Here is a 25,434-nt window from a genome sequence, read left to right as displayed (position 1 = left end):
CCATTAACTAGAAGACATAAAATTATCTAGTTTTCAGTTTTCGATCAAAAAAAAATATGAGCAAAAATTTCTTAAAAAACGGTAGTAGATAATGTTCAAGTTTTGAAAAATTACACTTTAAAACTTTTTTTTGCACAAATTTTGAGTTAAAAACAAGTTTTTTCAAAAACTATGCATATTTTGGACTTGAATTAAAAACAAGCTAAAAGACAAAAGTTTTGGCTTTAAAAAAATTTATAAAACTTAGTTGTAATTACTACCATAGACTAACTAATAATAAAGACGGGACACTTCATAGAAAGAAAAAGAAACCAATTTTAGATTGCCTCCACCGAGATTGCCTCCACAGCATACATATTTTGTTCGAAGAGCGATAATTTGTTTGTTGTTATGATTAAAAGTTGCAAGTTGCAATGAATGATCGAACCACACACAGGTCAAAATAAAAAGAACACAGCGCAGACGCAGATACTTCACAACAACAAAAACACACGCAACGAGCTCTGTTTTCTGTATGTTTGCTATTACACGATGAATCTAAATGCATGCGACATTTCGAACAACATAAGTGCAAAAGAGATAAAAAAATCGAAAACATGAGACGCAAGAAAATCGACCTGTGCCGCACGGGTACAATTTTCCTTGCGACAATTTGACGTTTCTCTGTTCTCTTATTCGTATTTTTGCTATTCTCTTTCATATGGTTTCGTTGTTCGAGGAGCAAACTTCGACGGACAGTTCATTTTGTAGGAATCTATGTCTTTGTTTTTTGATTAGAGTGCACAGTCAGAAAATAAAACTCATAAATTTTACAAAACAAAGTGTTTTTTATTGATTTTAAAGAATAACAAAATTTTCTCGATTAATAAAATTAAACAGACAAACAAACCAGTCGATTACGAAATAAAAATGAAAGAGAACTGTCAAAATAGAGTCATGAATCTAGTTTCAACGTGTAATAGCACTTGAGAAACAGGATAGGATCACAAAGAAGAATTCGAAGATGTCGCATGCATCTAGATTCATCGTGTAATAGCAGACTATCTATTTCATTGTGCTATATAATAAGTATATATAAATATAGCTTGGGAAATGGGAAGGGAATGGGAATCTATTGAATTGAATGATGGTGAATGGTGATGATGTTTGAGTTTAAGGATCGTGTTTTTGTGATCGTGTATTACATCTCATTCTCTTTGAATTTCAGGCTTTAATTTTCATCATATTCTTCATTGTTCATTATCATTTGATTGTTGTTTGTTGAGAAGGTTGGTTGACGACGCGCTCCGCTGTATTTATGTGAGACATTTGAGTTTATGATTTCAGAAAAAGATATTTGAATATTTCATATTATCCTTAATTTGATTGAGGATAGTTCATTTCGTATTTGTGTGAGCTATTTAGTTTTTGTTGTTTGTTTTTATTTATATATATATAGCATTACTTCATTTCAAAATGTCACTAAGAAAAAAATTTGGGGTGTGCGATGTGTTGTCATTTCTTGCCAAAAATTAAGGCGTGACAATCCCCATCTACAGTTTTTTAGGTTTTCGAATGAGGACTCGGATGTTTTTGAAGTTTGGATGAATGCATGTTCTTAGAACATAATCCAAGAGCAAAAAATGCTTATATTAGTTCAAACCATTTCACCCCAAATGATATCGGCAAAAAAAAACTTAAAAAAAGGCTATACCTTCAATATTCAAAGATTCATTAGTCGACAGTGAAGATTTTAACCATATAATATAACGATTTAAAGAAAAAAACAAGAACATTTTCTTATAAAACTAAAAAATCCTACATACAAATTAAGAAGACCAATTGTAGAAACAAGGATTTAAAAAAGAAAATTCGTGTTCCGTTAAGATCTTTAATAGAATCCTTACCAAATATAAGTCCTAACGCCAAAACATTCGGGAAAATGATTTTGTGCAAAAAATCTAAGTTTTCCCATTGGAAAAAAATGAAAAAGATTTAGCTCTGAATTACATTATAAATCTCCTTCTGTATACAGATATATAAGAAATATGTATGCTTAAAATAAACTTACCTTCAAAACACTCTATTCGTAGATGGCAAATAATAAAAAAAACAAGGACAGGCTTCAAAAATTTAAAAGACTTAATTTCGAAATGGACACACGATACTAAAGAAACTTCATTAAAGTTTAATGAAATATCAATTAAACGAAATTTGTATTTTGATGGCTACTATGATGAAATAGTTGGGTACATTGACGATGGCAATGAAAAGAAAAATCTAATTGGTAAATATGTGTTATAATTTATGATAAGAGGTTTGTTCTCCAATTGGAAATAAATCAAAAGCTGCTTTGTAACGGATAAACCAATAAGTGGCAAGAAATTACAAACAAATCTGATAAACAATCTTAATTATTGTCAAGACATTGGGCTACGGGTCAGAAGTTTAAGATGCGATCAAGGTTCGAATAATAGAAGGTTGTTCAATTTTCTAGATATATAAGACCAGAAAAGCCCTTCTTTTATCACAACTGTCAAAAAATGTTCACCTTGTATGACCCTATCATCTCATTAAAAGTGCACGTAATACATTATTAAAAAAAATATAAGATGTGTCGAGGGCATCGCAACTTGGCAAGTTGTAGAAAATCTTTACGAAGCAGAGCTATACAAAACAACGAAAATGGCACATAAGATATCTTATAAGCATATCAGGCCAAACAGTTGGCAAAAAATGAAAGTAAAGTACGCTACACAGATTTTCAGCCACACTGTAAGTGCTTCCAAAAAGACGGCCTTTGAAATGAAAGTATTTAGCTCAGAAGTAGCTCCGTATGCCTTATCTTCATCAACATTCTTTGAGTTTATGAACAATTTGTTTGACTGCCTAAATTCTAAAAGCCCTTTTAACAAAAATATTAATAGGAGTGGTTTAAAAGAAAACAACATCGTTCGAAAATTCTTAGAAGAAAGTATTAATTATTTGGACGCTTTGACATTTGAAGGTCAAAATAAGACCTATTGGGTAACAGGCTTTTTGCAAAATTGAAAAAACGTAAAACAAATATGTATTATTAAAATAACAAAAATGTTGAATTAATTAAAAAATGGTATCCCCAGTTGAAAAAAAGTGGGTCTCGCAATTCTGTCTGTCTCCACCCGTACAGCCTAAACGGCTGAAGGGATTTTCTTCAAACTTGGTATATAGTGTTGTTTGTCTTATATGCCCACGTGTTTTTTTTTATTTTGTCACAATATTTTTGAACAAATTAATATGTATGTACTTCTACATCATCGAATTCTAGCTGCGTTAAAGTTGTTAGCTACGAGAGCAAGTTTGTGTGATCCAGTTCGGCCCATTTTTTATTATTTTGAAGAGAACCTTTACAGCTAACGAACGGATTTCAAAATTCCCAAATTCGTTTTCTAATAAGTTATTTTGTATTAATTGAAAACGAATTTCTAATGAATGATAAAATAAATAAAAAAGGCATATCGCAATCTTGAAAAAAAGACACAACAAAAATTAAAACTGTGTTTTTTTTGTGAAGTTGATACCTACATCACTCTGTGAATATGTCTGTATCTGCGTCTGCGCTGTGTTCTTTTTATTTTGACCTGTGTGTGGTTCGATCATTCATTGCAACTTGCAACTTTTAATCATAACAACAAACAAATTATCGCTCTTCGAACAAAATATGTATGCTGTGGAGGCAATCTCGGTGGAGGCAATCTAAAATTGGTTTCTTTTTCTTTCTATGAAGTGTCCTGTCTTTATTATTAGTTAGTCTACGGTACTACCAATATCATTTAATAATTGTTTTCCATTTAACGTACATATTTTTTTAAATTCTCCTACCGCCTAAACGGGGGGAGATAGACCCCCCCTCCCATAGTAAAAAATGATTGTGTTTAATTGTTCTATACAAATCCGTCATTGAACTTTGTCCCCTAAGTTATCGTACTCTCCCCTATTTTTCTAATCTGTGGAAATCAATTCAAGCATACAAAAATAAACTTTATTTGTTAATAATTAAATGCAAACACTAGTGACAAAAAAATTTAACAACATAATGTAAGACGGTCAGACAATTAAAATAAAACAAGATCTTTTCGTTTCAAACGATGGACAAAAACTCAGCTTTTATTTTTCTTAAAGATAACATTGTCAAGCTTAACTAGCGTTGCATGTGCATGATACGATTACTTGAATAAAGTACATTAAAGGGCATACGGTAATATTTAGAAAAAACACTAAGCCTATAATTAGAATATATGTTTATAGGTACATAATTAGAAACATATTTTGAGTTGAATCATACGATACATTAATACATATACGATAAATAAATAAAAGGTGTTATAGTATAACTTTTAACGAAAGTAACACTTCGGTTACATAAAATAAAGCCTACAATAAAATGTTTGTAGAGGTATAAGAAAAGACTTTATAGTTTAGAAATTAGGGGTAATCAATTTTTTTTAGTTTTATTTTCGATTTCGGACATTCATAGAAAGTTGTCACTATTCAAAACGATCAAATTGGTGTAGTTTAATTAAAAAAAAAAAGAATTTTATACCGCCTCAAGCCTTATGTTATGAAATTTAAAAAAAAAAACTACATTTTTTAAACCTGAATCAAATAAAAAAATTAATTAAAACATTAATTTCCTTTAAAATTCATATTTAATTGCAGTAAAAATATAAAAAAAAAACATTCTTGAATTCTTTTTAACAAAACTTGTTTAAATATTTTAATCTTATTAAATTAAGGAATATCATAGTCTTTTTCTTTTTTCTACAAAAAAAAGCATTATTTTGAGGGATTCTAGTGTTGTCCCAATAAACTTATCTCTCCTGTTAGAACCGCTTACAGCAACAGAGGGCTCTGTTACAATTTTGCCACACATTTCCGTAGCTTGAGTGTGACAAAGAAGTATCTTTAAAATGGACAAAATAACTCAAATGATATGACATCACTTTTAATTTTCTTCAGCAGTGGTGGTTCGGTAACGTTCACTTCCTTCGAAGCATTGATATCGGCGTAAGTTCTGGATTTTTAAATATTCTTACACCAGAATCTACACATTTTAAAATCCTCCGCAAAGATAACATCTTTTTTAGTTCCCGTTCGTCTGCTAACATTACAAGTAGTATGTTTTCTGGATGCTCGATATACCATTCCTTTAAATCGTAGGATATATTACAGCTTTCAAGTGTGCTGGCATATATCTCGAAAGGACCATACTTTTGTGCAAGTGTTTCGATCCATAGATACAACTCGGCTTTTTTCTAATGAAAAATCACATCGGAGCATAACTTTAAAAATAAATTAACCAAGTGTAAAAGATGTTCATTTGGATTGAATTTGTGAAAATATAAAATCTCAGAATTCTATTTGTCGTGACAAAATTTTCCAGGGGTTGTTTCTTCAAAGTTTTTCGTACCAAAGACCAGTTATTAGCGGTACAAATCTGAAAGAGGTATACTTGATCTGTGTTTAGATCGTTTGCATTCGATATATCTGGTAGATAACAGCTTATGTACATATTTAAAGTCTACTAAAGACAGAATCTCGCAATCTTTTCCGATTGGTCCTATAAAGCTTTGGATTCCAGCTCAAATAAGTGTATCAATGTTAGTACATTAGCGTGTGGTTGGCAGATAAACCATGGACTCTGTTTTTGTTGTTCTAGGCATCTTATTACACCTCCTATGAAGCCTGTATTGACAGCGGTTCCATCGCACTCAACAATGAATCTTTGATGATTAAGGCTACTTGACTAGAAAACTACTTTCTTTCTCGCGAACTAACCTTATTTTATTTCTATCAAACATTATCAATTTTTTCCGTTGTGATAAGACCAAACTTTTAAACTTTCAACCATTAAACTGTTCAAACGTCGAACCATTTAACTTGAAAAAGTTTGAAAAGATTAAAGTTGAATGGCTAAAAGATCGAAAAGTCGAATAGATAAAAGTTTGAAAAGTCGAATAGTTCGAAGTTTGATAGGTGAACGTTTGAAAGGTTGATTGGTAGTACCAGTTTTCAATAGTCGAATAGTTGAAAGTTTGAAAAGTGGAATAGTTGAAAGGTGAACGTTTGAACAGTTAAATGGTTGAAAGTTTTGAATACTTGAAAGTTTTGAATCGAAAGTGTGTTTGTTGCATCGAACCTGTTGCAAACAGGTACAAACTATAACCAAACTTCAACGTTTCAAACTTTAAACCATTCACTTATTCAACCTCTCAACTATTTAACTATTTAATTTGAAAGTTTGAAAAGTTGAAAGATTTAAATGTAGAATAGTTGAAAGTTTGAAAAGTTGTACCTGTTTCCAAAATATTCAATGTTAAATATTGCAACCTTAAAGTCGAATAGTTGGAATTTTGTTGCATCGAACAATTGGTTAAGAAGATTCAAAATTGGTACATTGTTCGCATATGTACCTCGATAGGAGTGATAATATCCACTATATAGTACAGAAGTCGACAACCAGGATACTGTACTGGCCTTATAGAAGTCTCTTCATTTATCCCAATTGCAATTCGAAGCCATCTAGATGCGCATCTCAATGATTCGGGCGTCCGTCCTGGTCTACGCCATCTTTCCAGCAGCGTAAGCATTGTCACCACGCTACGATACACTTTCCGGGCTGGTTCTTCTTCACTCGTATGAGCGAATTTGAAGGGACGTTTAAATGGCAGCAATATTTTCGACACTTCGACTAAACCGTTGTTTCACTGACACAACCAATATATAGACACAAATATTTGCACTAAAATTGTTATTGCCTATGTTCCAAGGCTAAAATTACTAGTCAACTCCTTTAAAAATACGGACACCAACTCCGAATTTCGATAGATAATTTGTGAAGACGTTCTTCGTTCCCGTATGAGGGAACTAAATGAATTGACAATCAAATTTCGAAGGTAAGTGAGACGAGAGTGCGCGCATACAAGTTAAATTTAAAAAGTTATTAAGTCCCTATTAGGTAATCCGATACATAAACCGTAAAGGATAACTTAAGATTACCGCGTTTGCATGCCTACTCTTGAACTTCCTTTAAAATAAAATGCATTGACGATGGATCGAAACGAACTTAATCATAGAAATTATAACTTGGACTTGGACACATTTCGGTCTCCCCACTGCCGATGGGTGAGGGACACACTTTATTTGTCACCAACATTCTCAAAATTCGATAAGCAAACATAGAATTGGAGAAAAAAGATTTATCTTTAAACATAACCACGAGCGGATAAAGATTATCGTATGGTTTTTTTTTATTTACTTTTTCTTGAAGAGGGTCCTCGGCAGCCCTTCCCTTAACGAACTAAATATTGTAATAATGCACTCCATCTTCTCAATCTTACCAAAATTCTATGAATCCAAATCGCTGGTTGAATTGCATTGGCTATAAAAGTTCAGAGCGTAAATAAACGCAAAGGTTAAATAAATTACTTGTTAAAAATATTGTGAGCAATTTGATGAGTACACTATTAATACAAATTATGAATTTTCTTAACTCATGTTATTTTTCGGCGAAAACTTAAAGTAGAATAAAAGTCTTATAATTTTAATCAAAAATGATTTTATTTAACATTTAGTTTTGTTAAATGAAACTAGTTTTAAAACATTCTTTGTTTTTTACATTTTTTTTAATAGGCATTCTAAAAGGAATTTTAAAAATATAAAAAGACATATTCTTTGTTTTATTCTTAACATATGAAGTACAATTTTAGTAAGTTCTTGTTTTTTTTTATAAAGCAATTTATAAATTAAAAAAGTTATGATTTTTAGGAATATTAAATATTAAATATATATATTTATTTCCTTGTCTTTGGTTTGCTCATGGAGTTGGTTTACAACCATGTGTAAAATATGTAAAATAATACCTTCTTAGAACATATATTATATTGAGAATTTGTTTAATAGTAATTAATAATTATTATTAATCAATAACTAGGCGAATGAGAGGATTCTTTGGTTTATTTTAAAATATGTTTTCACATCTTTAGAGGAAGGGAGAGGGACCATTTGTGTTTTTGTTATTATTGACTAGATTGCTGATTTGTTTTAATTTTTTTTGTTAGTGACATATCATTTGTTTTTTTTTTAATAATTTAATTTAATTTAAATTTTTAACTATATTCATATGTGATGATGGCAGAGATCGTGTGTAACATTTTGCTATTCCATTGCATTAATTAATTTAAAATAAAAATTGCCTAAGCCTTATACTATAGAAATAATACTTCTTAAGTAAAACATGCGATTTCATTGAGTATTATTCACGTATAATATTACTTTCCCAACCATATTTAGCCTCAGTTTAATTTGCATAAGTTATATATTTCATTTATATTTTTTAAAATTCTTTTTAATATGTCAAAACCACCAGGGTGTGTGTGTGTTTGTTTATATCTATTTCTTAGTTTAATCAATTATTAATAGCCGTAGACGCTTTCGCGTCGTTGAATCTCTTGGCAATGACATTGCCCACTTTTTCAAACCTGTCAATATCACTGAACTGACAACAAGTGTTGCTCCAAACAAGGAGTATCCAGTTGGTGCTTCACCAAAGAAAATCATCTGCCATATAAAAGCAAATACAATATCGGCACAGCGAGCAATTGCTACTGGACCAGCTTGTTCAAGCTGCAACGATAATGTGAGCAAAATTTGCCCTAAGAAACTAAATAAAGCTAAGACAATAACAAGAAACCGATCATAGCCACAAGCTGGCCAACAGATTGCTCCAATCGACCAGCACACGATCAACGTGTAAACCAGAGCAAAAGCTCCAAAATTCGTCATAATAACCGAGAAGTGTAAACCCTTAAGGGCACGAAGAAGTATATAAACATTTGCACCGAAAAGAGTCGATGATATCGCTGCTACTGGACCCCAAATATCGTAACGCTTACCTGAAAATCGTTCTTCTTCCAAACTTGGTGCTGCATCTCCAAATATAAATGGCGGGCGTGTTATAAGAACAACGCCAATCAATGTCAGTACAATTGTTATTATGTTAAAGAAGCTACATTGTTCTTTTAGAAACAAACGAGCAAATATAGCAACAAACACCGGAGTTGAGAAAATAATAACGGAAGCATCTGCCAGAGGCATATGACGAAAAGCATAAAAACTTAACATTAGCCCCGTGGTACCCATAAAACAGCGTAAAAGTAAAATTATACGTTTACCCTCGGGAAATACTGGTTGTTTGGTATATATCACAATAGGTATGGCTGGTAGGAGAACTCCAATGAATCTGAAAACATACAATTTATATTTGTTAAATTTATTTCAATACAAATTTTATATACGAACATTTAACAAATATTTTTAGTGTAAAAGTAGTAACGAAAATAGGGGGATTTGGAACGGTTTCCAGAAAGAGTTTCTTATGACAGTAGAAGATATGTTATACGTTATCTAAAGTGCTACATTTTTTAAATTGGTTAAGAGGCTGGAGCTTGGTTCTTGTCAGAAAGGAGCAGATAAAACGATACGTATGTAGGTTACTATAAAGGGAAATATGTACTAGAAAAAAAGACGAGTCATTGGTCTCTCAAAAAATATAGTATAGGGATAATAGTGAACTAGCCTGGCTAGTGTATTCAAGGTTTTTAGATTAGATTAATTGTCTAGTCACCTAACTTGCCGTGAAATTTGCAACCCTCTTTGTACATGAACATTTTGTATCCGTAAATAGCAGCTTTCTGAATATATATCTGCTCGTGGTATTGAGAATATACCAACTTTAAATGGCGTTGAAGTTACAGGTTTATTAGGTCATAATTCCTCATTAAACATCCAAATATTCCAACCTTTGTTGTCCATTATATGCCAAATATATTATGTTATAAGTATAAAAAGTTCTCTTAATATTGACCCCAAAAGCTTTTGGAAATGTGTTAATGCGAAAAGGAAATCGGATGGCTATCCAGTAAATTTTATTTATAACAAAGATAACATAATTATTACTATAGAAATTTGTAACGCGTTTGCTGACAAACTTTTAGTATTCTGTCTTTGACACTCTCCTAAAATAGTCTCCTTAAATTGCGAGACTATAACCAGACTGGTTTTAATTATTTTTAAATAACGTTAGACAAAATATTACATTAATTGGTTCTACTTAGGTTATTATTCCTCTTAACCAGATGGAATTCTTCATTGGCTTGAAGAAATGTAAATCAATAGTAGCATCTCCTCTTTTTCGCATATTTGCACTGTAAATTTTCAACTATACAGTGATGGACAAAACAATAAGACCAGTAAGGATGTCTTAACAATGAGCTCTCTCTCTTTAAGATGAAGACCGTTATATTTTTTTGTGTGTAAATCATCGTTGATAAACGGTAAACTTTTGATTCAAGCAAAAATAATAAAGAATAAATTTAATAATTGTGAAAAACTAAACAAACAAACAAAACATTCATTAGAGGTGGAAACAAAGTACATTGCACTCAAACCATGAGGGAAATTATCCTCAAACTGGTGCAGGATGGAAAGTCGCAGCGGGAAGTGGCCAAAATAATTGGGAGATCCAAGATCCAAAAAACAGGCAGACCACGGAAAAGATCCCAAAAGCTTGATGCTCAAATAAAACGTTTATGTAAGAGGAACTCGTTTAAGTCTTCTGGGGATGTTAAAAAGGAGCTAGACTTGCCTATCTGTAAAAGAACAGTTAGGAGACGGCTTGAGGAGCAGAATCTCTTTGGAAGAAGTCCTAGGGAAGTACCACTTCTTACCAGAAGACACCGATAGAATAGAATAAAATTCGCCAAAGACCATTTAAATTGGGTAGACGCAGATAATGGACAAAAATAACGAAAAATTCTGGATCAGACGGTAAGAGATGGGTACGACGTCCAAAAAATGCTGCACATCAACATCAATATACTACGAAAACGGAGGAGGTTATGCTTCCGTATGCCGAATATGAAATGCCGTTGAGGTGGAAATTCATGCTAGACAACGACCCGAAGCATACATCTCGAAAAGCCAAAAGCTGGATAGAAGAGAAAATGATCGATGTAGTGGCCTGGCCTTCTTAATCTCCAGATTTGAACCCTTTGGAAAACTTATGGGCCATTGTTAAAAAAGAACTCCCTGGAAAAAAATCAAAAAATAAGGAAGATTTGTGGAACAATTTTCAAAAAGCTTGGTATGCAATACCAGGGTTATACCACCAAATACTAACAACCAAATCAAAAACACAATCAAAATAATTTATTTAATAAATGGTCCTATTGTTTTGTCCATTCAAACATAACCTTTTTTTCTATATTTTCTGTTTTAATAAGTAAGTATACATTTTGGAAAAAATGTATTAATTAATTTACTCTTTAAACTTATAATAAATATCAAATTAAAAAAAAAAAAATTGTTTGAAAACATAACATTTAAGTTGTTAGCGTGTGACTAAGAACTATAAAAATGGTCCTATTGTTTTGTCCATCACTGTATATAAGAAAGCATATTACATTAGTCTGAAATTAGTAATTTAACTAGCAGGGTGAGTATTAGGAAAGGCAGAGAAGGAAAGAAGATGCCGGTGTACATTGGTGAAAGAAAGAATGAATCTCTGTACTTGACAATACGACCAAAGATGTGCTCGAGGGTACACTAATGAGCATTCCTAGAAGCGAGTATTAGGGTCGAACTGTTTAAGGGGAGAAATGCTGCTGTTTTTTTTCTAAAATAAAGGTACAAAATGTAAGACAAGAAACCAATGATGATATTATTACCAATCAATTTTAATGCTCTACTTTCAATACTGTCTAAAAGGTTTAAGTAAGTTGCAGGAGCACCAGCCCACAGATGGGAACTATACTCAAGCTTTTGAGGCAACTCAAACATCTTGTGGCACTTTTGGCTACATCGCAAATGTGATCATTCCACAAAAGGTGGCTGGTGATACACATACTGCGAATATCGAGATGTTCATACTGGCATACATCATATATGGATAGCTGGTACATCTAGCTTTAACGATACAAGACAGAATCGGGTTTTCGAAACATTAAATTCCACGCGGATTTTTAATCCACGGTTGTGTAATGCTGTTAAGATCGGAATTCAATGAGAAAAGGGATGTGAAACAAACAACTAACAAACTAAGATTGCTATCGTTAACGAAACAATTAATTGTATTAAATGTAGCAGACATGAAATTATTAATGAAAATAAAAATGAGTTTCAGAACAAAATAAAGCCCTGGGGCATACCAGCATTTATTTAATGTGTTTTCAGACTTGAAATCATCCAAAACTATTATAATTGAACAATCAGAAAGGTAATTTCTAATCCAATGAAAGAAGGATTCATCCAAATAAAATTCATGCATTTTCGATAACATGAGCAGATGCCGAACTCTCCCAAATTCTTTTAAAATATCAACCGTAATAATGTTAATCATTAAATTATGGAACATTTCGTCCACTGTTTGGTGAGATAAACCATAAGATCACCAGTGGACGACACACTGCTGCGAAAGTCGTACTCTGGTCATTAAGAAGCTTTCGACCTGTTATTACTTGATTCGATAATTAATCAACGAAAGGACGTTAGTGCAATTGGTCGATAATTAGAGGATAAAGACCTGTGGAGTAGGATATATGAAAAACCTAACGCCGTGATTTTGCCAGCGTTGAAGAACATCAGCAGGCCTTTCTGGAGGGCTTGAACTTCCTCAGTAGAGTTGGCTTTATAGCAACGGAAACTTACTTCTGTAGCCCCAATAACCTCTTAGCAGCTCGAATAAAATCATGTGTTTTCCTTTGATCTGTTGCTTTTAACCCTGTTCGGGATAAAAGTTTTCATTCCCACAAGAATCAAACTTGTGATCATATCAGCGTTGGGTTCAACGGCACTATCGAGGAAGGAAAATTATTATTTTAGTTAATTAAATATAAAAAAGAAGAATCATTTAATAACTTTTAAGAAGTATTTTAAACTTTCACTTTTTCGTTTTATGAAGAAAAGTAACAGTCCGTTGATAACTACTTCTTGAAAAGTTTCAATGAATAAAAAAGCAACTGTATATTTTAAAAAAAAGTTCCATGGTTATTAAATGTATAAGGTTAAGGAAATGTATTGATTTATTCTCTTTTATTATTTTGGCCACAATTATTGTAAACTCTTAGAAGTTCAATCCGATTTTCGATTCAAAATGGTATCGTCCAAATAATTCGACGTTCTAAAACAGTAGTCGTGTATAGATAAACAAGTATGATTTCTTGGTCTCAAAGTTACATACCTAAAAGTATAGCCGTTGAAAAATAACACTATCACTAAGGGCGATTTTGTTCACTAGAAGTTGAACATAACTTGGGGATTTTTATTGTCAACTTGAGAATTCCGTTTTTTTCACTCAAAGTTGACGTTTATAACTTTCGGTTTTAAACTCGAGAGTTTACAAACTTTTGATTTTCATAACTTCCCGAAAAAGTAGAAGTTAAGAAGAAAACTTTTGTTTTATATATTAAACAAAAAATTAACAAAAATGTATCGAAGAAATTATTTTTGGGAAAATTCGGCATATTCATCTTCAAGCAGCGAAGATGAAGAAAGTCTGCAAATTGAGAGACGGGAATACAAAATGTTCAAACGCATTCAATTAAACACGTGGGATGACCTAGACTTTTTGCATCGTTTCCGTCCTTTAAAACGCACGACAATGATGGTGCTAGAAGAAATAAAGGATTCCTTGCCGTGTGATGAAAGGAGGTAAAATTTTCTCGTTTGGTTGAAGTGTGGAAGTGAAATATTTTTCATTTTTCTAAAAAGATCACGCGAATTACGACCTATCATGCAATTGCTAATTGCATTAAGGTATTATGCGCTTGGACCTTTTCAACTAGCAATCGCGGGTTTTTCAGGGGTTTGTGTTACAAGTGTACACGTTGTGTTGAAACGTGTGTCCAGAGCTCTTGCCGAACTTTCCCCACGGTATATTCAAATGCCCCAAATGCAAAACGAGCGCTTGAAAGCAGCTAAAGAATTTTTTGCAGTGGCAAAGTTCCCTCGGACTATTGGTGCAATAGATTGCACCCATATTCGAATTCAATCGCCAGGTGGAACAGATGCAGAAACTTCAGATATCGAAAAGGTTGGTTCTCGTTGAACGTCCAGACGGTGTCTGCAGCTAATTTAAAAATTAACGAAATCGTGGCTCGGTGGCAGGTACAGCTTATGCTCTTTAAAAATGAAAAATTTCGTAAAGATATTCATCATTATTCTCTTTTGAAAGGGGTCTGCTCATGATCAGCGAATTTTCAACATGTCGAGTCTAAAGAAACGGTTTGAAGACGGAGAGTTCGAGCATTTTATCCTTGTTGGAGATTCGGGCTATACAAATACCACCTATCTTGCAACACCATTTCTCAATGTCACAAACGCAGTAGAAAGCTTGTATAACGAATTACAAATTCGAACTCGCAATTGTGTGGAACATTCACATGGCGTTTGGAAAAGGCGGTTTCCAGTTTTAGCAACCGGATTCAGGTGTAGGCTTGACACTGTTCAATCAGTAATAGTGGCTTGTGCCGTTCTCCATAACATTGCCATCGACCAAAACGAATCGCAACCGCCACCGGAGAACATCAACAGCTCGTTAATTTTTATTGACTGTCACAAATATCCCAAGGATATTTTCAAAACTGAAAGTTGGCCAACTTTTGTTTTTCAAACTCGAGAGTTATGAAAAAAATAGTGAACAAAATAGATTCTTAACTTTTTTTTAACTCTCGAGTTAAAGTCAACTCTCAAGTTTGTCAACTTGAGAGTTTGCTTCAAGTTAAGCAATAGTGAACAAAATCGCCCTAAGTGAATTGTAAGCTAAATATTGTAACGGCTAGAAGAAATTTGTACGAGTTATGAATCATTTTTGTAAATCATTTTCTGGCTCTAAACATGTCAAGTTACAGTGCGAGCGGTAGGAAAACACAGAAGGATTTAAGAGGAGATACTGACAACCAGAGTTTGGTAAAGAATTCCACATTAAGAATTAAATTTGGTATGAATTCAATTAAAAACTTTGCAATTTTGTTACTGTTCTTTTTTTACAATGTTTAAATTAATATTTTATTATTTTATAAATTTTAAATAAATAATTTGAATAAAATAGTTTAGGATTATACGAAATCTAAAATGTTGGTCGCTCAATAAAAATAATAGACCCGCATTAGAGTACTATCCATCTAAGTGGTAGATGGAAGTGCTACTTATGAGTTTTGACTTAAATATTCTTCAAAACATCAAGGAGCTCTAAATAATGTCCTTGAAAAAATGTAATGATTTTAAGGACATTTTAAACTTTTTAAAATTATCTGTTTACCTAAGAACCTAATACAACTCCCTATACTTATGTTTTGATTAATCAGGCTTCCTAAACACTTTCAACAATTATTTCAAAAATGCCAATCAGAAAATATTTACTCACCTAAATGATGCCAATTCCATAGGATTAACATCGACAAGTCCTTTCACAATTACCGAACATAATGAGAAGAAAAGCGACGATAGCGTTGCAAGGATTATTCCTAAATATGGACATGCTAATTTCGCTTTCAACGACGTCAGCCATCGGTGGGAGGTGCTGCTTGGACGCAGACCACCGACAAATTGATGCAATTCTAAATTTTCAGGCATTGTCCCTTCCTTCTTCAAAAATCAAATCTGTATGCAATTCTGATCCTTTAAATTGTTTGTTTGTTTTAAATCTAAAAGAAATACATTTTGCTTGAAAATTGTTCATAATAAAAATACACAAGAATCAACGTAGGTAGGTAGATATGTGTAAAATTGATAATGTACCATTTTTTCGGTGTGGAAGGAAAAATCGATGCGAAGTTGTTTTGTTATTTTTCACATAAAACCATAAATTGCGTTTTGTTGTTCAGCACTTTTCTAAATTTCACTTACATAAAAAGTCACTAAGTATTTACCAACATCGATCATCGTTTGTGTTGAGCGTAAAACAATTTTTAGTAAAAATAAATTAATTTTTTTTGTAATACAAGTAAAAAGGAAGTCACTCCCAGTTACAAAATTTCTGTTTGTCTGCCTGTCGTCTGAGTTCTGCTGGAGGGGGTGCTGCAAAAGAAAAAAAACAAGTGTAGTTGACAGCTAGTGTCCTTTTTCCCAATTTCGAAAATTCCCAAATTCCAATAATGAGTGTGTTTGAAGAATTTTATAATAACAAGAACCCAGCAACTGCTTCAAAAAAGCATTAACGGTAATTGCTTAAGGAAAGTTTAAATTTATAATAAACGACTGTTACAAAGAATAAGAAATGAGAATTACCGGTCTGGAATAGTTGCAGGAACCATATATTCAGCTGGAATAGTTCCAGGTCATTCCGCAAACTAAATTCATGCAGGTTCATCTCCATTTCTCACAACATTACTCGCACACAGGAATGGTTGAGAGTTGTAAGTAACTAGGCTCAAAAATTTTTCCGGATCGATTTCAATGATAGCTATTACTGGAGCCGAAAAGAATCGTCCCACTTTTGTGCACCCCGACCGTTTGTGGAGAAACTAAGGTACCTCTTTCCTATTTGGATTTTTAGTAAGTTAAAAATCAACAAGCTTAAATCAAAGATCCAATGCTCGGGACTTTCTTGTGTGGGGAATGAACAAGCCAAGTACGTATTTTTGTTTACAAAATTCCAGATCATCGTCTAAAGCATTATTCACATGACCACAACCAACGAATGAACGAATATTCGTCGATTTTGACATTTTTTTCACATGAAACTTTAATTCGTCACGAATGAAGTTTGACTTTGACCTCCAAAACCAAAACCAAGAATGATATTTTTAGGTTAAGTGCTAGCGATTATTTTATTCGTTGCGAGTGTGAATAATGTGGAACGCAAATTAAGTTTGACAGTTCGTATCAACTACAATTTTTTTCCCGACAAATAAATTTGTTTTCTTAAATTTATTAATGTATAATATTGAAAAGTAAAAGTATGCATTATAAATCAGATAAAAACTATATTGCTATCGTTTTGTTAATAATTTGTTTGGAAATATGTCTTCAAACTCTTATTTTTGTAATTCATTCGTCGTACGTTCGCCGCGCTCAAGTGAATGCTTCAAGAACTGTCTGTTTTTTGGCATATTGCTGATATTAACGTTCAACTAAGTTTTGCCATAATTTTCTTATCTTCCTTGGCTTTGGATTCTTGATCTGACTTAAAACGAGTTCAGACTTACTTAAATTTGGAATAAAAACTAAAGGGATTCCAGAACTTACTTTTAAATTGGTAAAGCCAAGTCATCCTCTGTTATGTACCGCCATTTTATGAAACCTACATTTATGTTTAAGGGGAATGGCTAGATTTTTGAGACCGATTTTAAGAGTTCCCTATGTGTTTGCACCCCTGCAATTACTCCCAAACAGGAAAGGTTGAGAGTTATAAGTCACTAGGCCCTTGTTCTCTATGGACTGTTGCGCCACCTAATTTATTTATTTATTTGTGTTTGCAACTGAATTCCATGCTTATTTAATATAAACTTAATCGCTCGTCTGAATTTCAGAAAGCCTAGGGCTACGCGCGCATATGCAACTTTTGGTTTCGAAACTGTTCGGTTTCTAAACTGAGCACTATAGACTTATATGAGAGTCCGCGCACATGCAGAAATCATTCTGTCGCCGATTCGAGCAACTTTTTAGTTTGTGTGTTTGACACAAATAAGACGATCACCTTGAACCGATTTCTTAGTTTGTGCCACAAGGAATTATAGGTAACTGCGCGGACATTCAAGAGAGAGACAAATTTAGTCAAGGTGAATAAATATTTCTTGTGTATTGGTTTATTTCTTTGATTACTTTCGGAGTTGCTTATGTGCGCGATGTTTGGGCAACTTACGATAGAACTATTTGCATGTGCACGCCTAGCCTAAAATTTTGAATTTTTGCAGTACTCCATCGTGGCCGAAACGAACAAGACATGTATCTCCTTCCTTACATCATAGTTGCAAGTCTCCAGGATGCGAATTACTAAATTAACTTTCTATTTCGTTGTAGTAAAACATATAGTTCCACGTTTTAATATTCCAAAAATGTCGAATATTTTACTTAATTTCCGCTTAACCTACAGAAGAGCTAGTAGAGTTTAAAAATAGATTACACCAACGTGAAGTTGGTCACGAGCAGTACAAATCTGGCTCGCTCGTGTATGCTAATAACATTTGTACCGTATTTAAATGGGCGAGGCTTATATGGCTTGTTTACGTACAGCTTTAGTTTTGTTTTTTTCTTTATGTAATCTGCTTGAACAAAAAAACATAACAAAAATAACCCAAAAACCCAACGAAAAGCTGATTATTATTGCAAATGTACCCAGCATAACAATACTGAAATTTCGATCGCCTAGATACCTACTAATCAAAACAACAATAATATTTATTGCAATTAAAAGCGAGAATTCACTCATTAAAAGTTTTATAAATTCGAAAAAAGATTCATGTTACAAAACAAATATAATGTTTGAGAACCTGTGCATTATTATTTATTTTTCGAAATCTATCCAATCTGTCAAATTTTTCGCAATGAGCAGAGCCATGACAGTTATTGGTACTTGTCTTGTGTTGTGTTGTGTGTTGTGTTGTCACAAAATTGTCCAAGAGCAGAATTTGTAAATCCGATATCGTCTGATAACCAACTTAAGCTTACGCCCAACTATTGCTCATTTTAATATTGTGGAAGCAATTTAAAATAGATCCTCAAAAAATCTTGATTAAATGAATTTTTCACGTACCTCTGCAGCTTCCAACAATCGTCGTCTTAACGAATCTTCAACTACCTATCCCAACAATGTCCGCAAACAAAGCTGACCAATGAACCCCTCAAACAGCCACACTCATCATTATAGTAAATTATCGACATCGGAGACTTTGTCAGCTAATCCTAGCAGCACAAGTAACAATAGTGTGATGTACACAAGAGATTGGAGGTCAGCGCTTCGCTCACCGCCAACCTATCGGCTTGGCAATCGAACGTTTCGTTTCAATTATCACTTTGCCCTACTGATAGCAGCATCGATATCTTTGGGAATGGTGTTTATTTACATGAAGGCAAAATCCACATCATCATTTGAAACAGTTAGTACGTTGTCAGTGTTTAGTCGAAGCATTTATAACACGACGTACCCATTGACGCCGCCGAAATATGCGCGTGGCATACAAACTTTTCGAATTGGAATGGTTGCCGATTTGGATACAGCTTCAAAAATCGGACACTCCTGGAAGAGCTACTTTAAGAAAGGTTATTTAACTTTTATCGAATCTAGAAGAGAATTGAGAATCATTTGGGATGATCAGGAACCTCAAGCAATTGAAAGCAGTTTCTCACTCAAAGATCGTGGCATGGAACTATCCGAATTGGTTACTTTTGACGGAAAACTACTTAGTTTCGACGATAGGACAGGACTTGTCTATAAGTTAGAAAATGATAAGCTCATTCCTTGGGTGATATTACTCGATGGCGATGGTCAATCGAGTAAAGGTTTCAAGTCGGAATGGGCGACTGTTAAAAATCAAATGCTCTATGTGGGATCAATGGGGAAAGAATGGACAACATCGCAGGGTGATTTCGAGAACGAGAATCCAATGTTTGTGAAGATTATTTCGCCGGGAGGTGAAGTTCGCAGTTTGGATTGGTCGTTTAATTATAAGGTGCTACGTGAAGAATCAATGGGAATTGTTTGGCCAGGTTATATGATTCATGAAAGTGGTGCTTGGTCGGATGTTCACCAGAAATGGTTCTTCCTGCCGAGAAGGTGTTCCAAAAACAAGTGAGTATTTTAACAATTTAAGTTTACAAAAAAGGTCATCGCAAGCCAGATGCACTGTTTTTTAGCTCTGTCTAAATATTTTTGAATTTTTCAACCCAAAGTAATTATAGCTCACGAGCTACATTCAGACATGAGTGAGCCCGAAACGGTAGGTGCAGTAGGTTCAGGTTTCTTCACACTTGCCAACGCCTTCAGACTTCAAGACCAAGGCAATGTCTTTCAAGATGAGGTATTAACAGTGACATACACAGATAAAGTGATCTGCTTGGAAACGAGATAGCTGATGAGCTGACAAAGACAAGTACAGCACTTGACCAATCCTGTATAGGTTAGGTAAGGTTAAGGTGGCAATTAACAGAAAAACCAAACACATACACCAATAGTTAGTCCATTGTGAATCCAAATAGATTTTAAGATCTACCTTACTCGTTGAACCAGATAGAGCTAGCTACGAAAAGTTATATACAATAGATACAATTTCTTAGATCACCCGGATTATCGAAGCAAAAGTGTTCATCCTTGCTGAACATGAACTTAGATAGTGATGCGCTATCGCCTTTCTTTCTCCATCCATTCGGATTCTTCAAAAATCGTTTGCAGGAGCTCCCAATCAAAAGAAACTCCCTAACTATTAAGCAGTGTCGTATAAGGACTCCTATAATTGAGCTAATGTGCAATCTACCAACCAAAATCACTTACTTAGAGCTTAAAGCATCAAACATGGCCAAATAAATTTAGTTGGCCGACAAGTGGTTAGACCACATGTGGTTTGTTTTCTTTATGGTACCAAATAAATAAATAAATTAGGTGGCGCAACAGTCCGTAGTAAACCAGGGCCTAGTGATTTACAACTCTCAACAATTCCTGTGTGCGAGTAATTGCAGGGATGGAGGGGACCTACAGTTTATATGCCGAATCCGAACGACTAATTTGAGAAAGCATTTTTTCATGACAAGAATTACTCTTGGAGAATTTGTCAATTCCTCGCAAGAGGCAGTACCCGTGAATAAAACTTTAGGTTGCACAGCAGGGATAGAACCCAAGACCTCTCCCATGACTAAATTTTTGTATGGTACCATGCTTAAGCATAATTTCAGACGTAGCTATACCAATGTTGGATTTGTTACCCATCAAATGCAAATTTATTATTACACTTTTTGCAAGTACGTCGGATTTGCAAGACCTATAAGGGATGTATACTTGAAAGTTTTTGTTGAATTGTTGATGAGGGTTACTTGGTAAACATTTGAATAAGTATAGAATAATGAAGTCGCCAATATTGTTATTGATCCACAGCGAGAATGATTTAATCCGAATGGCTGTGGTCATTGGTAACAAGATGGGAGAGGGAAAAGCCTGGACACTTGTGCCTCAGCTAGGAAATTATGACCCAAATTCGACAAGATCCTGCTCGATTATGCACCTAGACAAAAAATCTACGATTACTTGTGATCCTCATAACAGATCAGAAGGTTTTAATTTATCATTAAAAGAATATGCTGTTTGCTACCGATGATATGTTGAAGAGCTGCAGTAACGAGGAAAGGCCAGAAGATACTACCTCTTCTTATAAAACTGCCGAGCACTATATCATACTAGGCCGACACTTCTTTGATAATCTTGAAGAACTCAAAGATATTCCAGAAAACAACCTATTAGGCTTTATTGGAGCTTCTAAAAGCTAGAACAAGACAATCCATAGTCATCATATTTTTTAATTATTTCTTTTTCTTTTAGAGAAGTTCAATTCTTCACGGTATGGATCTACATTGATCTAAATGTGTCTATAAAGATAAACGTGTCCATTTGCTTTAAGAAAATAACTTTTAATGCCTTTTGGCTGCCACGATCAAAATGTAGTGTCTTGCGTTCAGTTGCATGTATGCAAGCACAATATAATTTCCCTGGGAAACTTTCGAGTCTAGCACTATTTTGCAACAGAACATAGATTTCATTATTACAAATTTTAAAGACTAAGTTTTCGGTTTCATTATCAGAAAATCATATTTGTAGCTCCTTAGGAAAGTTACTCGTAATTCTATCGAGTTAACTTCTTACTCAGACCTAAAATGCTTACCTTTTCGCAGCATGTGTCCAATACATTGAAATTTGCGTTGTCCTACATAGTGCTTTATTTTATATACGATCGGGTCGGTTAATATAAGTTTGAAGTTCAGTGGTAATCGTAGCTGTCATTTTCCAGGTGCTACATCCGTATATGCCACGTATGAACGAAACAGTCGTAGCTTCATCTTCAGAGGTTTAGGGAGTTGTTCCTTTAAATATTAGACAACATCCCGAGCGCAGGCTTAGATTTCTCGACAAAGCTCACGATACCTGGTTCTGTTCCGCCTTGAGTAGAGACAATAATTCCAAGATACCAGGGCCTTATTATGAATTACGAAACTACCGGCAGAAAAAACGAAACTCGAAGAAAAGAAAGTAATGGTGAAGAGCGATTATAAGATACGAAAATAGAAAGCAAAAAAAGTTTCCAGGCAAAAACGAAAAATGATAATTTTTTAAAGCAGCAACTAACTTCACTCCTATTAACAAATGTCAAAATATAAATAAAGTTGAGGAAGTTTCAAAAATAAATTTAATTTGCATAAATTCTATAAAATATTTTTTCACTGCAATTATTTTCTTGAAAGCGAAGATCAATCCCACAGTAAGGTAGAAGAAGAAATGCGTATAAAAAGAAGAGTTTTAAGAGGTTCATCGAACCCAATGAGCCTTCCAAGTTCAACGTGAGTAAAGTGAAATCCTTTCCATCTAGTATTAAAAAAAAAACTCCTAAAATATTTGCCAGGTTCAAGCTTCTTTATCGTTTAAACAAGAACGCATTCAAAAATGTATTAGAAGAGATCGATCCTCACCTTCCAAGTTTCAATTCTACATACATAACAAATGTATTGAAATTAGCTGCAACACCGAGGGTGGTTACCAAAGAGGAACCGGACAGGACTTCCTCACATAGCGAGAAGAACTTTCTGCTCATCAGCTTCTTTCGTAGTCACATTAACAATGGTGCTGCTGCCGATCGACACTTGAATATTGGCATCAGTCAGATCACCGAATTTTTCCCTGATAAATTACATGTCACGGCCTCATTTAGGTCTAGAATCGCAATTACTATTTTTTCATTTTCTGAATATTTTTTTGCTTATTCGGGCCACCCCCTGTACCACTTCGATGCAGCAAATTTCCACACATTTTGCGCTTAAGATTGTACCTAACGAAGAATTAATTATAAACACAAAGTTTTGTTTTGAAGAAACCTACACTTTTCCAACCATCCATTGGTTTCTCTAGAGGACCGCATGCATTTAGCTTATCAGTCGAAGCCTTCCAAAGAATTTTGGATTTGGCTTTGGCTTGGCTCGTCAGCAAGTATTTTTTTGCTATGTTTGGATTGGTTTCCATAAAAGCTACCAGCAAATTCAACTGCTTAGCATTAGTTGTAGGCCTAGAAGGTTAGAAATAACTCATTTTTATGTTTTTCACAATTTTATTTATTATTTACTCACATTTTGTTGCTCACTTAGCAAAACAAAAACCAACCAACAAAAAAAAAATGTATGACATTTGACAACTGCCCCCAAAACGAAAGCTGAAGGCACTCGTAAATAAAAATACGAGTATTGTCATTTTTACGGTTCTCGTTTTTCTTAATAGCAATTTGACGATTTAGTGTTACTACAATCGTTTTTCCTAATCGCAATTTAACGAATAAGCCTTATTTTAAACGAGTTTCGTTTTTCCTAATAACCCCCCAGAGTTGTAAAACTAAAGCACTTTAGTAACTGCAGTTAAGTCATGAGTTTTACTGCTTGTTGGGCAATATTTATCAAAGAGGATGAGTGGAGCGTTTCGAAGCTAAACATTTTAAAATTTCCCTTGTTGTTGATATTCTCATGATTTCTGCTTCTCGGACCCACCATGGTTTTCATTTGATGGACATCTACCTGAAAGTGCTCCACTCTATTTTGGACTTTAAACTATACTGAAAACCTCCGAGTAGACGCGTCATGACTTAAGTATAGTATTTGAGTTTATCCGAAATACAACTCCTCCAACTTCCTGTTGACGAAGGTCAAAAGCCTTCTCAAAATCTAGATGACGATTCGCAAAGTGTTATTAATGCAGGTGAAATCCTGCTTGTTAACCGTCGAGTATTGCATCGAGTTGCAAGACGCTTAACTTCTTGCATCCATTCAAAATTGTATACAATATCTACAAAGACATTTGCTATATTTAAATGTTATTTGTTTAAATCAATGTTCCCCTTCTCTTTCAGGTACAATGAAACCCGCGATGAGCATATGGGATGTAATTTACTTATAAGCGCAGACGAGCGATTTTCAAAAGTCACAACGATAACCTTAGAAAATAAGGAACCAACTCATGGTTTTTCAAGCTTTAAATTTATTCCAGGCTATGAGGATAAATACATTCTAGCTATAAAATCTGAAGAATTAAATGGAAAAACTTCAACTTTCATCACAGTATTTGATATTGATGGTAATGTCTTGTATCCTGAACAAAGAATACCAACTGAATTCAAATATGAAGGAATCGAATTCATTTAGTGAATTTTATAGTTTTATGTTTTAAGCTTTAATAATTGTATGATGATTATTGTGGTGTATATTTTGTAAATGTATTAATATTATGTTAGTTCGGAATTGTAATCTTGCCTAGTTATTTATTTATTTGAAAGCAGAAATTATAATAATTATATAGAAAAACGAAATCGTTCCGATGACAAAATCTGAGTTTTAATGATGTTACAACTTCATTAGCTGAGTTTTAAGAGTCCGGAATTTTTTTTAAGGTAGAAATATAACATAAATGCATGCATTGCATTTAGAAGTTTTAGAAAGTTTTTTTAAAGGTAGAAATATAACATATTTTGTGCAAAATATTCGGAAAACAAATACATCAATCGAAATATTTCTTTTGTTTCTTCAAACATAAGTTGCAGTTCGATAAATTGTACGTGAAGACTTTTTATCCTAAAATAAAAACAAAAAATAATTTAATTAAAAAAAGATAGTTTAAACTTAATTTATTTAAGCAAGGCTATCATTTGGCTGATGGCTTATCGGGCCATGCTTTAATAGATTTATGTTAAAAATTGTATGCATATTACAATTTGATAAGTTGAAAAATCGTTATCTACGACAACATAAGGGACTTCATTTGCAGTCAACTTCATTCTTTAAACGTAAATTTTGACCAAGGCAACGAGTTATTTTTTTAATTGTCATGAATTTCAAATTCAGAACTTTACTTCGCAAACCACTACTTTATGTTCATAGTACAAGTACTGCCAGAAACATTATTGTCTACAAAACAGTCCTCAGGCAAACTAAAGGGTGTCCCAAAATTAACGCAAGATTTGAATTAAATAGAAAACGCCAACACTTCACTGCACAAATGGCGGCAAATTCAAATCTTGCGTTAATTTTGGGACACCCTATACAAGTCCATCACGATTTGTATTTTGTATTGTATCTATTTCTTTTCCGAATTGACAAGAAAACCATTTACAGAAAACATTTAATTGAGTTGTGCAGAAAATAAATATATCAGAGAGTAATAAAGTTCAGCTTTCAGTTGAATGG

General features: G+C 33.6%; 2 protein-coding genes across 2 annotated transcripts; one reads left to right on the top strand and one right to left on the bottom strand.

Moving 5' to 3' along the window:
- Nucleotides 1-8,092: 8,092 nt before the first annotated feature.
- LOC129941931 (solute carrier family 35 member G1) lies at nucleotides 8,093-16,086 on the bottom strand. Its single transcript, XM_056050709.1, has 3 exons — nucleotides 15,814-16,086; nucleotides 15,440-15,719; nucleotides 8,093-9,259 (listed from the first exon to the last, which is right to left on the bottom strand). The coding sequence occupies exons 2-3, from the start codon at nucleotides 15,646-15,648 to the stop codon at nucleotides 8,422-8,424; spliced, it is 1,047 nt and encodes a 348-aa protein (XP_055906684.1). The 5' UTR covers nucleotides 15,649-15,719; nucleotides 15,814-16,086; the 3' UTR covers nucleotides 8,093-8,421.
- A 2,494-nt stretch (nucleotides 16,087-18,580) lies between these two features.
- On the top strand, nucleotides 18,581-24,582 carry LOC129940656 (apyrase). Its single transcript, XM_056049056.1, has 2 exons — nucleotides 18,581-19,804; nucleotides 24,105-24,582. Exons 1-2 carry the CDS (start codon nucleotides 18,849-18,851, stop codon nucleotides 24,394-24,396), a joined length of 1,248 nt encoding a protein of 415 aa, XP_055905031.1. The 5' UTR covers nucleotides 18,581-18,848; the 3' UTR covers nucleotides 24,397-24,582.
- The last annotated feature ends 852 nt before the right edge of the window (nucleotides 24,583-25,434 follow it).

The sequence above is a fragment of the Eupeodes corollae genome, chromosome 1, assembly GCF_945859685.1.
Source record: "Eupeodes corollae chromosome 1, idEupCoro1.1, whole genome shotgun sequence".
Classification (NCBI taxonomy): domain Eukaryota; kingdom Metazoa; phylum Arthropoda; class Insecta; order Diptera; family Syrphidae; genus Eupeodes; species Eupeodes corollae.
The sequence above is the reverse complement of the archived record's forward strand: the minus strand, read 5'-3'. Positions and strand labels throughout refer to the sequence as shown.